Raw genomic sequence first — 13857 nt, forward strand, 5'->3', positions numbered from 1 at the left:
TGTACAATCAATTATCAAAAAAATCATTGATACCTGTTTAAATAACTGATTCATTTTGAGGTTAAGACTATGACATCTGGGTATTTGTGAATTTTGTGATATTTTGTGACCAAACCACCAAACAATTAATGAATTGATTAAATTCTGCTCACACATTAATGCATGAGTAATGATACTGTTGTGTAATGATATAATATATGATAGGGATCTTTTTTCTGCATTGATACTACTACTACTACTTTTGATACTTTAAGTACAATACATTGAGAATATGTTGCATACTTGTACTTACATTTTCAGTACAGTACTACTTACTTGTAATGGAGTATTTCTACAGTGTGGTATTAGTACTTTTACGTAAATATCTGAATACTTTCTCCACCACTGGCTTTGATAAAGACTCCATGTTGTTTACTATTGAACAGCGTTCCTGTTAAATTGTAATATAAATTGAACTGTGAGAAATAACAATAAGGACCCACTGGATGCTCGGTGAATGTGCAGAGTGGAACGCTCCACTGTTGTTCTGACTAAATATGCCCCCAAAGCATTATGGGATAACTGGTTGTGTATAACTGCCCTGAGGAGACTATTAGTGTGACAGGGAAGTTTGTTTTTCCAGCAGTGGAAAAATGTGGAGAAGAAGATCCTTATGGCAGTTTCTTCAGAGCGAAGCAAAGTGCTGCTCACTGCATAGTTGCACACATTGTCAGAGGATGCTGATGTAGCCAGTGCTTGCTTAATACCTACAATCACCCACAAATGGGTGACACACTGACAAAGAACAGTGGCAGTTGTCTTGCTTGCAGCGTGTCAATTTACCTTCCACGCAAACGTTACATTACAAACAGATTACTTTAACCGCCTGCGCACACACACACACACACACACACAGTGTGCATCAGAGTGTTCACTTGTTAATTTACTCAGTGTCTTGTGTCTGTTGTCATGAAGTGGTAATGAGGAAGAGAAAAAGAGAGAGAGAGATGTTATTAAAACAACAGAGAAAAGATGGAGAGAGTTAGTCATGCACTCATTTTCCTTGCCTCCATCATTTCCTGGACTGCAGATGATTTTTTTTTTTTTTTAAAGTCAGTTAGTTTGTTTGGAAAAGAACAAAGTGTGCTGGTAAGGCTATAATACCAGCTGCTACTTATTACAGTGAGCCACAATGCCACAATGCCAAACATACACACATTTAGTACGAAGACACACAAGCAAACACTGGTATTGTGCAAACTCTCTCCACGCACGCACGCACGCACGCACACACACTCAGTCAACAATGATCTCCACTAATTGGAGTATCGCAGATGAAGGAGTCAGAATATGATGTTTGATTTCTTTGCTTTCTGACTTAGACTTTCTTAGCCAGATGATTTTACTGAATCAATCAGCCATCATCCAGTGCAGTGACTGATCTCTGCTGCTGTTGCAGATGTTGAAGTCTTAACTTTGATCCAAGTTCACATTTTAGTGTCCCACATTGCATTTAAATTGTTTTGCAGAGATATACACGATTACAAAAAAATAATAAAAGGTACAAGTAGTCTTTTTTTTTACAGTTTATGTGCAGAACATTCTTATGGAGTGGATTAACGATGTCAAATAAAATAAATTAAAGAAGTCATTAAGCTAAATCATGGTTTCTCTCTCTCCTGTCTTGTCTCCCCCTGTCTGCCCTCCCATCTGTCTCTCTCTCTGTCCCTCCAGGTGTGTTGTATGTTTGCTAGCGCGGAGTATACCAGCTGTGGAGAGTACGAATTCTTCAATCAGACCAGTAACAGTTGCCAGGCCTGCCCTCAGTGCCAGCCAGGACAAGAGCCGCACATGGTGAGACACACACACACACACACACACACACACACACACACACACACACACACACACACACACACACACACACAACACAAAAGACACATAGCTGCACAGTGAAGAGGGCCTAAATTCAAATGAACAATTTCTTATGGTTTATTGCTCTGATTGACTTGGATGTGAAGGCATGCATCACAGTGAAGGACTTGCAGTAAGTTGTCACACGCTTCAGCCTCAGTCAGTCAGTCAGTCTGCCGACAGCCAAGAACACAGAGCGAAGGTAAACGCTTCAGTTGGCACCCCGGGGTGCCACACTCTATTAAGAGAGACGATTGACTCATGAGGGAACAGGATAAATATAGTCTCTGTAAATTAGTTGGTTAAATTTATTAGATTTCAGTAGTTTTACTTTCATATGATGTCATGATGCTGCAGAGTGCAGATTTTCTTGACTCTAAATACAGTAGCCTATGTATGACATCAGTTAGATATGGATCTTTCGCTGAAAACATGGAGAAATGCTAGGGTTATAGTTCTTTACTATTACATTTGGAAAGTTGAATAATGGTTCATACTAAACTAAACTAAAAGTAAACTAAAGATGTTAAATTAAAGTATACCGATAGGTATCTATAGTTTAGCTGATCAGAATGAAAACCACATGGATTTCAGAATCTGATTTCATTAAGCCTAAAAATGTTACCTGATGATGGACAATGCAAAATGCATAATGAATAGCTCAATTACGTCAAGGTTTTACAGTTCATTCGCGTGGGGACATGACCGTCTGTAATTGTCTCGACAATCCATCTAATAGTAATCAAGACATTTCACTCAAAACAACAAATGCCAACCTCATGTGCTAGAGGAAAACGTTATGGATATCCAAAGTAAAACCATCTTCTCAGGACCGTAAATATATGTAGAGAATTTCACTGCAATCCATCCTGTAGATATTTAAGTACTTTAGTCTGGTCTGAAGTGTTGGATTGACCAACATTATAATTCTAAACACAAGGCTGGTAACATGCAACAAACCAAACTCTGTTAATTTATCTTTAATTCAATTGGGAAAATTCACAACACTCTAAACCCTTCCTTCTCCTGTCTTTTTTTTTAGCTTCATAAGCTAGCATGCATATAAATCTAATGAATGCACAAGTAAACCAACGGTGTTAGATTGTTTTTTTCTTTCCTTTCCTGCTTCCCTGCCTCCGGACTTGTTTGCACTAAGCTACGATGTGCCTCTAGTAAGCATCCCCAACAACAACGTGTTGTGTTAGAACTTGTATAACCACTGTCCGAGACAGAGATTTAGAAGTTCAGTCTGATAAGCCCAGAGCTCTGTCATAAAGAGTAATGTGGCCATTTGTGAGCGATAGAAACATGAGAGAAGAAAGAAGTTTAATCAGTGAGATGAGAGCCCCCTTTGCACTTTCTCCTGCCCGTCTGATCCTTCGGGTACCACAGTCTGTAATTCACATGTCATTTTGTTTCCCTGAGCTTTCCCTGCATGTGTGTGTGTGTGTTTCTTGACACCTTTTTAATCATGGGATAACTACAGGGTTCCAGAGACTTCAGAAAGTATGTGCTCACACAAGACATCCAAGGACACTTTCAGAGTGCATCTTGTATCCAGATTGTTTAGTTTGTATGAACAAAAACACTGGGGTCAAACCTGTATTTTTGATTTTCCTAGCTTACTAACAAAGTTATTTAGTTATTAAAGTGATGGTGAGGTGAGGACGTATCGAAGAATTAGGTTTTGAAGTTGAAAGTCAGCATGATGTGTGAAAGCTTCTCGACATTGGGGAGTTTAAGATGCACAACATGTACCGCGACTTCCATCGGCTCAATTTTGCCGTTGACCTTTGTTACGGGCCATCACCCCCATTTCCTTTCTTTTCCTTTACAATCTCAAATTTCATCATCATTTCAGCCATAATATTCCCTGTTTGTTGTCAATTCTAAGTTTTTTTCACCTCCCTTTCTCCTAGATTTATGATACACAACATTCAAAGAGGCGACAAATTTGCTTTGAAAGGAAAGCAGCTTTTAGTGACAAACATAAGCAGAGCTGGGGCGATTCTGTGTAAAAATGATCCAAAGGGAGCTTTAACTTAAAGTGACAAGATCCTGCTGATAGCTCAGCAAAGTTTTATACCAAACAATCATACTGAGACTTACGGACGTCAAATAGAAGGGAAGGAATATTAGATTTCCCCGAGAGTCAGTCTACTGTAGCCCAAAGCTAAGAGGCAAGGGCTTGTTTTAATAGACAGATGAAAGTAAGAAGGAAATGAAAGATGAAAGAGAGGGAGCAAAAAAGAGAATATGTTTTCTTTTTTGTGTGTGGTCTCCCCACTGTGAGGAAATATTAAGCAGAGATGGGACAAGATCGATGCGAGAAGACGTAATGATTAGTTGGTCATCTTAAACACTACCAGGCATGTACGCATGTATTCACACACACACACGCGCACACTGACCTCTGTGACCAATCAGATTTTTCTTTTGTCATCTCAAAACAAAAATGCTTGATTTGTTAAGAACATCGATAGAAACAGATGTGTGAACGGAGTGTACTTTTTTTAAAAACTGTGCCAACATTTGTTGTGAATCAATGTATTAATCTGAAAAGGTGTTGAGTTCATGTAGAATACATGTACTTTATGAGAGAAATATTAACCAAATGTATGCATGCGTGTGTTTTGCAGACCTGTGGTTACGGTGTGAAGGATGAGGACTTTACCTGTGTGTCGTGCCCACAGGGGAAATATTCTAAAGGGAAGTATGAGATCTGCAGAAGGCATAAAGACTGTGATGCCCTCTACAAAGCCACTATTCGCGCTGCGGGAACTCCGGACAGCGACGCTGAGTGTGGACCCTGTTTACCAGGGTAAACAACACAAACCCACATATAAGATTTAAAACCCATTTGCTACAATGTGACTTAAAACAGGCATTACCTACACAGTACTGTAATACTGTGAAATCACTGGCATGAATCAGTATCGAATCACTTGCGTGCACTGCATGTTTGTCCTCTTGTGCGTGCACAAGGAGAAACAAAACAAGGACCCACTCATAAAAAGTTGCTCTGTAGTGCTGATAGTAGCTCAAAACTCCAAAAGGTACCTTTGAAGGCACCCTGACATAAAATAACCTCACAAGGTGTCCTGATTACACGCTTCACATTAAGTCACCAGCGAGATGCACCAGCTGACATGCACTCCAACAACATTGTACTCTATGAGCAAATTCTGGAAAAGTTATGGCACCGGACTTGATTCAGAATCTCCTGGATACTTTCTGCCACGGGAATACTCATTACAATTGGTAGAGGATGCTTGACAATGACAAAAAATATAATACAAAAAGTGTCTTTAAATTCTAAGCTTGCAGAGAAAGAGTGGCAAATGGATGGCTACTTTGAAATACTACTATGTCAGGAATATAAATTAATTATTTTATATAAATGAAAGCTTTTACAGTATACACAGTGGACTATATACTGAATATATACTGTACGGACAACAAAGATGCACTGTATGTATGTACACATTACACAGTATGACTACTCAAATCTCGGTACATGTACAGTATGAGTTGACCGTGAATAGGGTTGGGCATCGAGAAGCAATTCCTACCTGGAATCGTTTTAAAAATTACGATTCCAGTGGAATTGTTTCTTTAATGGAATTGTTTGGAATCGTTCAGAGAATGTTGTTTCAAATTTGATCATCGGATCCAAATTTAATATGCGCAGGTTTTGGTTTCCGTAGCGGCAGGCGCTTGTTGTGTTGCAGTCATGGAGCACAGCGGCGCTCTAGTGTGGCTTTATTTTGCGTTGACAAAGCCCGGTAAAACTGCAACCCACCGTTGAATCAAAATAAAACCATCCTCTTATTTGTGAAATAAGCATGTGACCCGTTTCAATCAGAAGAATCAATAAGAACCGAAATCGAAATGAAGAATCGAAATTGGAATCAGAATCGTTAAAATCCAAACGATGCCCAACTCTAACCGTGAATGGACCACCCTGTTCTTCTGTTTCATAACCTGCCCCCCTTAGTGTGCAAACATGCTCTGAATCCTAATCTTATTTATTTGCACATGACAGCTGTAGATGCAACCCCCCGTCACTTAAAAATATTAAGGCAATAAGGGATGTTTAAATGTTGCCAGCCCTTCTCCTCCTCTCATCCTTCCTATCATCCATCACTCCCCCTCCTCCTTCCTCTCTGTAGGCATTGACTTGCTTTGTCAACACCAAACTTAGTCTTTATTACAGCATTCAACATGTTAATGTTGTTCCGATATCTATGACTGAATGTGGGAAGTATACAATTGGCAAAGGCCTTGGCATAAATATAAGATTCTCAGTTCTCCTCCTCCTGTCATCAGTGTGGATGCTGTCCTGCTGCTTTCTGATTTTCTTGACACTTTTGCTTTTGCTCAAGTACACTGAGTTGGGTCATGTCTATGTCTGCGCCGCCACTCTGTATGTATGGGTGCATGTTGCAGTTTGCAGAGTCCATACCTGTTTGATGCAGAACAGGCCTGAACAGTAGCAATAAAGTTCAGTTAAAGTGTATCTTGTCAGCAAAAAAGACCTGGGGCAAAATGAGTCTGTTGTGGCAGACATGTTTGTCTGCCGTTTTCCCTGGAAGCAACTTCAGTAGCACTTTAAAAAATGTTTTTCTTATCCATTATTAGGCCATGAGCTCACATGAACTTAATTAATACTTATTATTATCTATGATCTATCAACAATGTCTTTATAATACATAAGAGTACATAATTGTCTCCATAAGTCCAGAATATTTGTGCTATTACAAAACGTCTTAAATATTAGCTGCATTATTGCATATTTTTAAGGCTCATGAAGATGAAAAAAGATCATCTAATTTGTTGGAAACCTTTGCTAGTTTGCAAAGTCTTTTGTAAGAGTTTGATAAAACTTTAGACTAAGGTATCTAAAACATCTACAAACATTTAGCAGACTCTGTAAATTATGTTAATATACGACAAAGCATTAGGAAATACTAATTCAGAGTACAATCTGAGTGAATGCACTGTGGAGCATTTACATAAAGCGTTAAACAAATAATGTATTCATCATAACTAAGTCATGTTTGCTGATTTTCATGAACAGTTCAAATCTGCTAAACATCAACGGTTCTATGTAGTTAAAATAGTGACCAATGCCTAATAGTGGGAACCCTGAATCAATCACCAGCATTCAAATCCGATTGAACTAGTTTCTCTGACTATATCAGATATATGAAGGCCCCTGTTAGTTACCGGCATGCTACTTACCTTATGTACATACTTACTATACATTCTGCTCATGTTCTCAGGCCTAAATGATTTGATTTGAAAGACTCAGCTCCCTCTCTCCTTTCTACTAATAGACACTTCATGACTCAGGGCGATAATATGTACCAAGCCATCGTTAGTGTCTTCAGGGCATTAATTATGTACATTTCTTCACTAAGGCAAACTTTTCACCTTAGCTGCTTCTCCATACATGTCTAGAAGGCAGCGAAGCCACATACCGTATACACACCTGCCGTGCTTGCTGATAGTGCTTTAAGTGTTTAAAAATGTTCTCCTCTCCGTATTTTTCTCCAGAAAGACTAATCCGGTCTATTAGACTAATTATATAGTCAAACAGTTGCTAGTTTATAGTAATGTATTTTATGTCTCCCAGGTATTACATGCTGGAAAACAGACCCAGGAACCTCTATGGGATGGTTTGCCACTCCTGCCAGAACGCACCACGCAACACTAAAGAATGTAAGACAAACCTTTTCACCGTTCCTCCCTCCCCTTCTATCCGCTCGCTTCCAACCTTACGTCCCAACAACCTTGTATTCTCTTTTCACCTCTGAATTCCCCCTTTTTCTTTTTCAACATTTATATTCAATGCTTTCGCTGTCCAAACACTGGTTTCCGCTGGATGCAAAGCTACCAAACATTAAAGTTGTCTGTCTAAATGAAAGGAAATACATGCTGTGCAAAAGCAGATGCAGAAAGCCTGGACTTAGTTTGAGGGAACAATCAGAGGTCAGAGGTTGTGGTGAGTTCCCACGGACCCTCTGGTCACTGTCCTCCAGTGTAACCGGGCCGCACTGATGGACACAAAGGAGTCCAACAACAATCTCCTCCCCTCCCCTTCTTGCCTCTCTGCTTTTCCGGCTCCAGAAGGGTGTTTGGCAGCTTATCCATAACTTCACTGCCTCACTGATTACCCTGCATACCTGACGCTGTGTGTACAGGACATGCATCTGTGTGTGCGTGCGTGTGTGCGTGCGTGCGTGCGTGCACGGACTTGCTTGGCGCCAAGTGTTGCTGCGACCACATCTCTGGACAATAATATTTACCGGAGGTTGTCTCCATTTTTCCGTTTCCCATTTACTGTCAGCCTCTGCAGTTGTTAAACGTTTCCTCACAATGATGTCAAGTGGCGGTCAAGCAACACATAAGTTTCTGATATTTTGAAGATTTTTTATCTTACCGTTGCGGTAATGCATACAGGAATATTGCAAGTTGCAACCATATATAAATATGATACAGTTATGTAGGCAAGTTTGATGCTGTACCTCATAAAGCTGCAGAAAGCAAAAACCTCTACATTTACACAAATGTTTTTAGGACACTCGGGAAAAGAGAGAAAGATAAATGTCAAATGTTATTAATTGTCCTTGTGTCTTCTTTTAAAGATAAAAAAAAGAACATGTTAAAAGCACCATGAAAATGAGAGGAAGATTAGACCGCAATCCATTAGAATATAATTAGATACTGTCTATAATGGTCACACGGCCAAATCCAACCATTTAGTTTGAAAATCTGTCTTTGTCACAATAATTGAAAATCATGTGAGACTGATAGACATCCACGTCTTCCAATGTCATATCCCATTTTAAGTCATTTTTTAATATTTTATGAGTATAATGAAAGATGAGTATTTATTGCAGAGCTTGAAAAGGACAGTCTCACTGTCTTGTTGTGCCCTCTCTGGGTTTGTCCACATGTGACAACATTGAGAGAATGATGACAAGATCGGAACAGTGTTTTTGTGAAATAATATTTATGGGGCCATAATTGCTCAAAACCCCCTTTGAGTGTAATTGAAGAGGCCGGAAATGAATGAGATTGTTATTGTGTCATATTTAATGAGTGTGTTTTGAAAGATGAAAACCCCAAAAAGCAGCCCGGGCCTGCAGAGGAGTGGGTGTGAAGTAGGAGCAGTGTGTGTGTGTGTGTGTGTGTGGTGTGTGTGTGTGTGTGTGTGTGTGTGTGCGAATAAACACTTGCTTTTCAACAGCGCCCTAATTGTTTCTCATGGGCATGGAAATGAGTGATTAAATGCTGTGAATAAGTGCAAATAGAATGATGTAACACGAAGTGTGGCAAGTAATTTTGTCTTGTATTCAAGTTCAAACTTATTTTGGGGATTGCAAATAGAATTTTATCATTAAGGTTTCTTGTTTTAAAGGAATAGTGGGACATTTGGGAAAGTATGCTTATTCCTGACTGGGAGATAGACTCCACACTCTCATATATGCCCATGCTCCATGCCAGCAGCTTAGCATAAAGATTGAAAACACATAGCACACAGTGAATCGGTTGTTTTAACACTTTTGTTTTTGTACGGATTTAACAAACAAGATACAGTTTATTTTGGACTTTGTTACCATTGGACAAAGACAGTCTAGAAGTTTGCTATTTGTTTTAAAATTAACAGAAAATAAAAAAAGGAAAACTTTTCAAGCCTAGTATTGCACCCGTCGCAGCGCTGCGCAAACCCCAACGTGAGTGTCTTTGCTCTTTTAAGACCGTCCTGCGCCCACAAAGCTTGAATAGCAAATGCACCTGCACCCATCTTACGCCCATGGGCGTGCTGGTCTTACAGGGAGGTGTGTTTGGCTGAATTCTGCACGTATTGCTACCTCAGCAGCGGGAAGTGACCCCGCCATTGACCAACAAAAACCTGGTCTAAAGTCAATAGCGCGGCATTTCATTGAATTCTAACAACAAATTATTAAAAAGTGCCTTGGCTGGGGCACAGCGTGCACACTATGCTACACACACACAAGGCTGCGCAGCAGCACACACACACATGCAAAAGATTACAAATGAAAATATCATGTCGCAAATCCGCCATCTTATTAGCAATGCACCAAGGTACAAATCCGCCTGGCTGTTAAAAGGAATAGGAAACTCTGATTGGTTTATTGCATGTTACGCCCAGAACACACCCGTGAATTGATGAAGACACAAAGTACAACACTTTTGATGCGCCTGGCACACAGACCTTTTTTTCCGCCGTCAAACCAGAAAAAGTAGATTTGGACACACACTAAACACACCTGTGCCATGCGCTTCACGCCGTGCGCTTAGATCGTTAAAATAGGGCCCTTCATGTGTAAAACCTACCCTGACAATGTGTAATGCATAAGAGCTGGATAAAAGGTGTAATTGTTTTTTTTTATATCAGTCAATAATAAGGAGATGCAAAAAAGACAATAAAACAAATATGAAAACAATTGTAACTTAAATTCTTAAACGCAAGCTGTAAATTCAGCATGGTTTTCAAATATAAGTTTGATTAGTCTGAATAAAAGTTACAATCAGAGGGCGTTCTCCATTTTGCTCCATGTGTTAAGTCATGCTGTGGTACATTTTAATTTAACCATCTTCAGATCAGAACATAAACATAATGCACCCCCCTACAGTAAATAAAAAAGGAGCTGAAAGCTGGGAGTTCTACTTGCTCAGGGTGAAGGCAGGCTGACACTTGTCATGTAATCTGTAAAGTACCCTGGCTCCTGCCTAGCTCTGTGTGTGTGATAATTAAAACTTCAGTGGGTATGAGAAAGAAAGATGATTAGCATGTTACTGCTTGCACTGATGCTACTCTTTGGCAGGCAGACGTTACGAGTCTGTCGCTCAATTTCCACTGTCACCTTTTAGATTTTTTTTATTGACTTTTGCTGCTATTTTCCAACTGAGCACCAACACACATATATAGTTAGCTCACTATCAATGGACATCATAAACTGTACCAAGCATAAGAACACATTTTTAATCTTATTTTTCCTTAACAGAGATACAAGACACACATGGGTTGATATCACCTTTTTACATAGAAGTATTTATCAGAAGCTAACCTCCGACTCACCTCTGCTTACAATTCTTATGTCAAATAAAAATGTTTTTTATACATCTCCCCTGCTCTGTAATTCTGCTCCCCTCAGTTTGTCAGGACCTGAGTACCAATATTGCCCTGCAGAACTATCATTTTGTGGTGTGAGTTCAGCCTGCGAGACATGATTAAGAGATGAAACCGCGAGACGCTAAACAGAATTCCAGTTCAGGCTCATATCCTTATCCAGAGTGTAAAAACATACCCCGAGTTAATGTGTGCAGCCACAGGGCACTGATATATATGTGTGTGTGATAACACAAAGCTCTGAGACCACAGGAAGCAGCACGGCACATGTCTCCAGTGTATCAACTCTGTGTGAAATAAAAGACTGATTAAAAGAGCTGATTTATGAGCTGCCAGGAGTTAACAGCTCCATTAGCAGAGAGGAAAAACAGTCGATGAAAGCAAAGGAAAGTGAACAGAGAGTGAGAAAGAAAGACATTTGGACACAGAGAGCTTCCTCCCTGTATCCACACTTCCCAATTCGACAGTTTGTGTACCGTGGCGGGAGAAGGCCTGAACGAACATGGCATAACCAGTGACAGATGACATGTTGCCTCTGCCAGGGATAAATGGTCAAGCCGGACAGTATTTCTGGGGCTTTCTCCTTCCACCAATCTGTAATATTGTGTCATCTATGGAGGAAAGACGTGCATCATGTATCCAACTTTAAAGGAATAGATTGACATTTTGGGAAGTATTGCTTTCCTGCAGAGATTTCACGGTCATGCACAGTAAATTTGTAGCGACAGCCAGCAGCCGGTTAGCTTAGCTTAGCACAAAGACTGGCTCTATCCTAAGGTAACAAAATCCGCCTACAAGCACCTCTAAATGTCAGTTATTTACAGGGATGGGAATAACGGCATTATAAAAAATGCTGTTACTTTTTTCAGTAACAAGTAATCTAATTGATTACTTGTTTCCTCTTAATAACGACGTTACCGTTACTGCCGAAAAATGCGGCGCGTTACTATAATTTAAGGCTTTTTTTTTTTCATGAGACCAACTTATTCTCTGAGCCGAGAGACTTTTTTTCTTCCTTGGTTAGTGGGCTGTGGACGAGACAAGCGCATAAATGCTGACAATGAGGTTGAGGTTGAGTAAAATTTCATGGTAGGCCAATCAGAGGAAGAGTTGGGCGGGTGTTCGTAAGCACGCATAGTCGGACACACAACGAACAACACAAGCAAGTCAGTCAACAAGAGACGGGTATAGCGTTATGAAATTGGGGGGGGGGGGGACTTTTCCCGTTGAACTTCCTGCAGAAAACAGCCACTATGGCTCTAAAGTGGCTACTTGCTGAAAAGCTAATCACACGCACACACACGCACACACACACGCCGGCTCAATGCACACACCAGCGCAAAAGTATAAACATCAGGCCACTTACGTTATTTGCACAACAAAGAGTGTATATAGTTGTTATTTATTTTTGCTATAGTGCTTAACAAGCATTATTTAATTTTTCCCAGTTGTGGCCTGTTGAGGGGCAATAATTATCAAAAGTTCCAAAACATCTATGTTGTTATTTGTATGGATCCACTATATAAACATAATATCTACAGACGTGGCATTTGATTGGAGGCCAGTCTCACTTTGTCCCAAAGCAACATTAAAAGAGTTTAGGTTTGTGTATAGTTTCTGTTAATAATGTATTGTATTAAGTGTCAATTTCATTATAACATTCAGATTTATCATAAATAAATGAACATGCACATGTATTTTAAGTTCCATTAAAAAGGGGTGGAGGTGGGTCACAATTGATCTTTTAAATTGTTTAAATTGAATTGTGTTTTACAGGCATGTCAACCAGTGGGCCAAGAGAAAAACCTGTGATTGACCCTGGCAGTACTACGTTTTCCCTCATCCACATAAAGGTACACATAATACACACACACACACACACACACACACACACACACACACACACACACACACACACACACACATATATATATATATTTAAATATATATATATATATATATATATATATATATATAATATATATATTATATATACACAAGCTTCATATATAACTATCCATTCTTATATGTTTCTTTCTGATACACACACATCATTAATACTATTTGACATCATTGCCTCCATGTTTCAGATTCTACAGGACAAGGTCACCTAGCAACAGCTCTCATTATTGCCATGTCAACCATTTTCATCATGGCCATAGCCATCGTCCTCATCATCATGTTTTACATCCTGAAGGCCAAACCGAGTGGCCAGGGTAGAGAGAGAGAGAGACACCACCACACACACACCCACACACACACACCCACACACACACCACACACCACACACACGAGGAACGACATGTATCACAAATGCTAACCTTTAACATAAGATTGTGTGTGTGTGTGTTGTGTGTGTGTGTGTGTGTGTGTGTGTGTGTGTGTGTGTGTGTGTGTGCACGTGCAGCATGTTGTTCCGGACAAGTTGTGAAGGCAGTGGAAGCTCAGACCAACAAACAGGAAGACAAGAAAGATATCCCTGGTGAGACACATCTCTCTCTCAGACACACACACACACACACACACGACACACACACACACACACACACACACACACACACACACACACACACACACACAGTTAATAATTAATGATCTCACGCAGCATTTAAGCTTCTTAATGGCTTCCTGTTTGGTGTCTCTCTCCCATCTGTATTCTGGCCTCATTATTCAGAGTCTTGTTTACATGCACACTAGTATCTATGGTTTAGAGCCTTTTACTGGTTTTGATTGTATACCAGATATTATGTTTACATGAAAAAGAAGTAATCTTGTTATTCATATCCTTGTTTACTTGATTC

At 39.8% G+C, this 13857-nt stretch overlaps 1 protein-coding gene and 1 long non-coding RNA gene across 2 annotated transcripts in view; one reads left to right on the top strand and one right to left on the bottom strand.

Moving 5' to 3' along the window:
* edar (ectodysplasin A receptor) overlaps nt 1-13857 on the top strand; it is a 35770-nt gene that overhangs the window by 12264 nt on the left and 9649 nt on the right. Inside the window, 7 exon segments of the mRNA XM_032529910.1 lie at nt 1714-1833; nt 4533-4714; nt 7532-7617; nt 12833-12886; nt 12889-12909; nt 13147-13272; nt 13464-13538. Coding sequence (XP_032385801.1) covers nt 1714-1833; nt 4533-4714; nt 7532-7617; nt 12833-12886; nt 12889-12909; nt 13147-13272; nt 13464-13538 — 664 coding nt within the window.
* Nucleotides 5612-13857, bottom strand: part of LOC116698132 (uncharacterized) — a 23273-nt gene continuing 15027 nt past the window's right edge. Inside the window, exon 3 of the long non-coding RNA XR_004334129.1 lies at nt 5612-5835. This is a non-coding gene — a long non-coding RNA (uncharacterized LOC116698132). The remainder of the gene's footprint in view (nt 5836-13857) is intronic.

This window comes from Etheostoma spectabile, chromosome 11 (genome assembly GCF_008692095.1).
Source record: "Etheostoma spectabile isolate EspeVRDwgs_2016 chromosome 11, UIUC_Espe_1.0, whole genome shotgun sequence".
NCBI classification, from domain to species: Eukaryota; Metazoa; Chordata; class Actinopteri; order Perciformes; family Percidae; genus Etheostoma; species Etheostoma spectabile.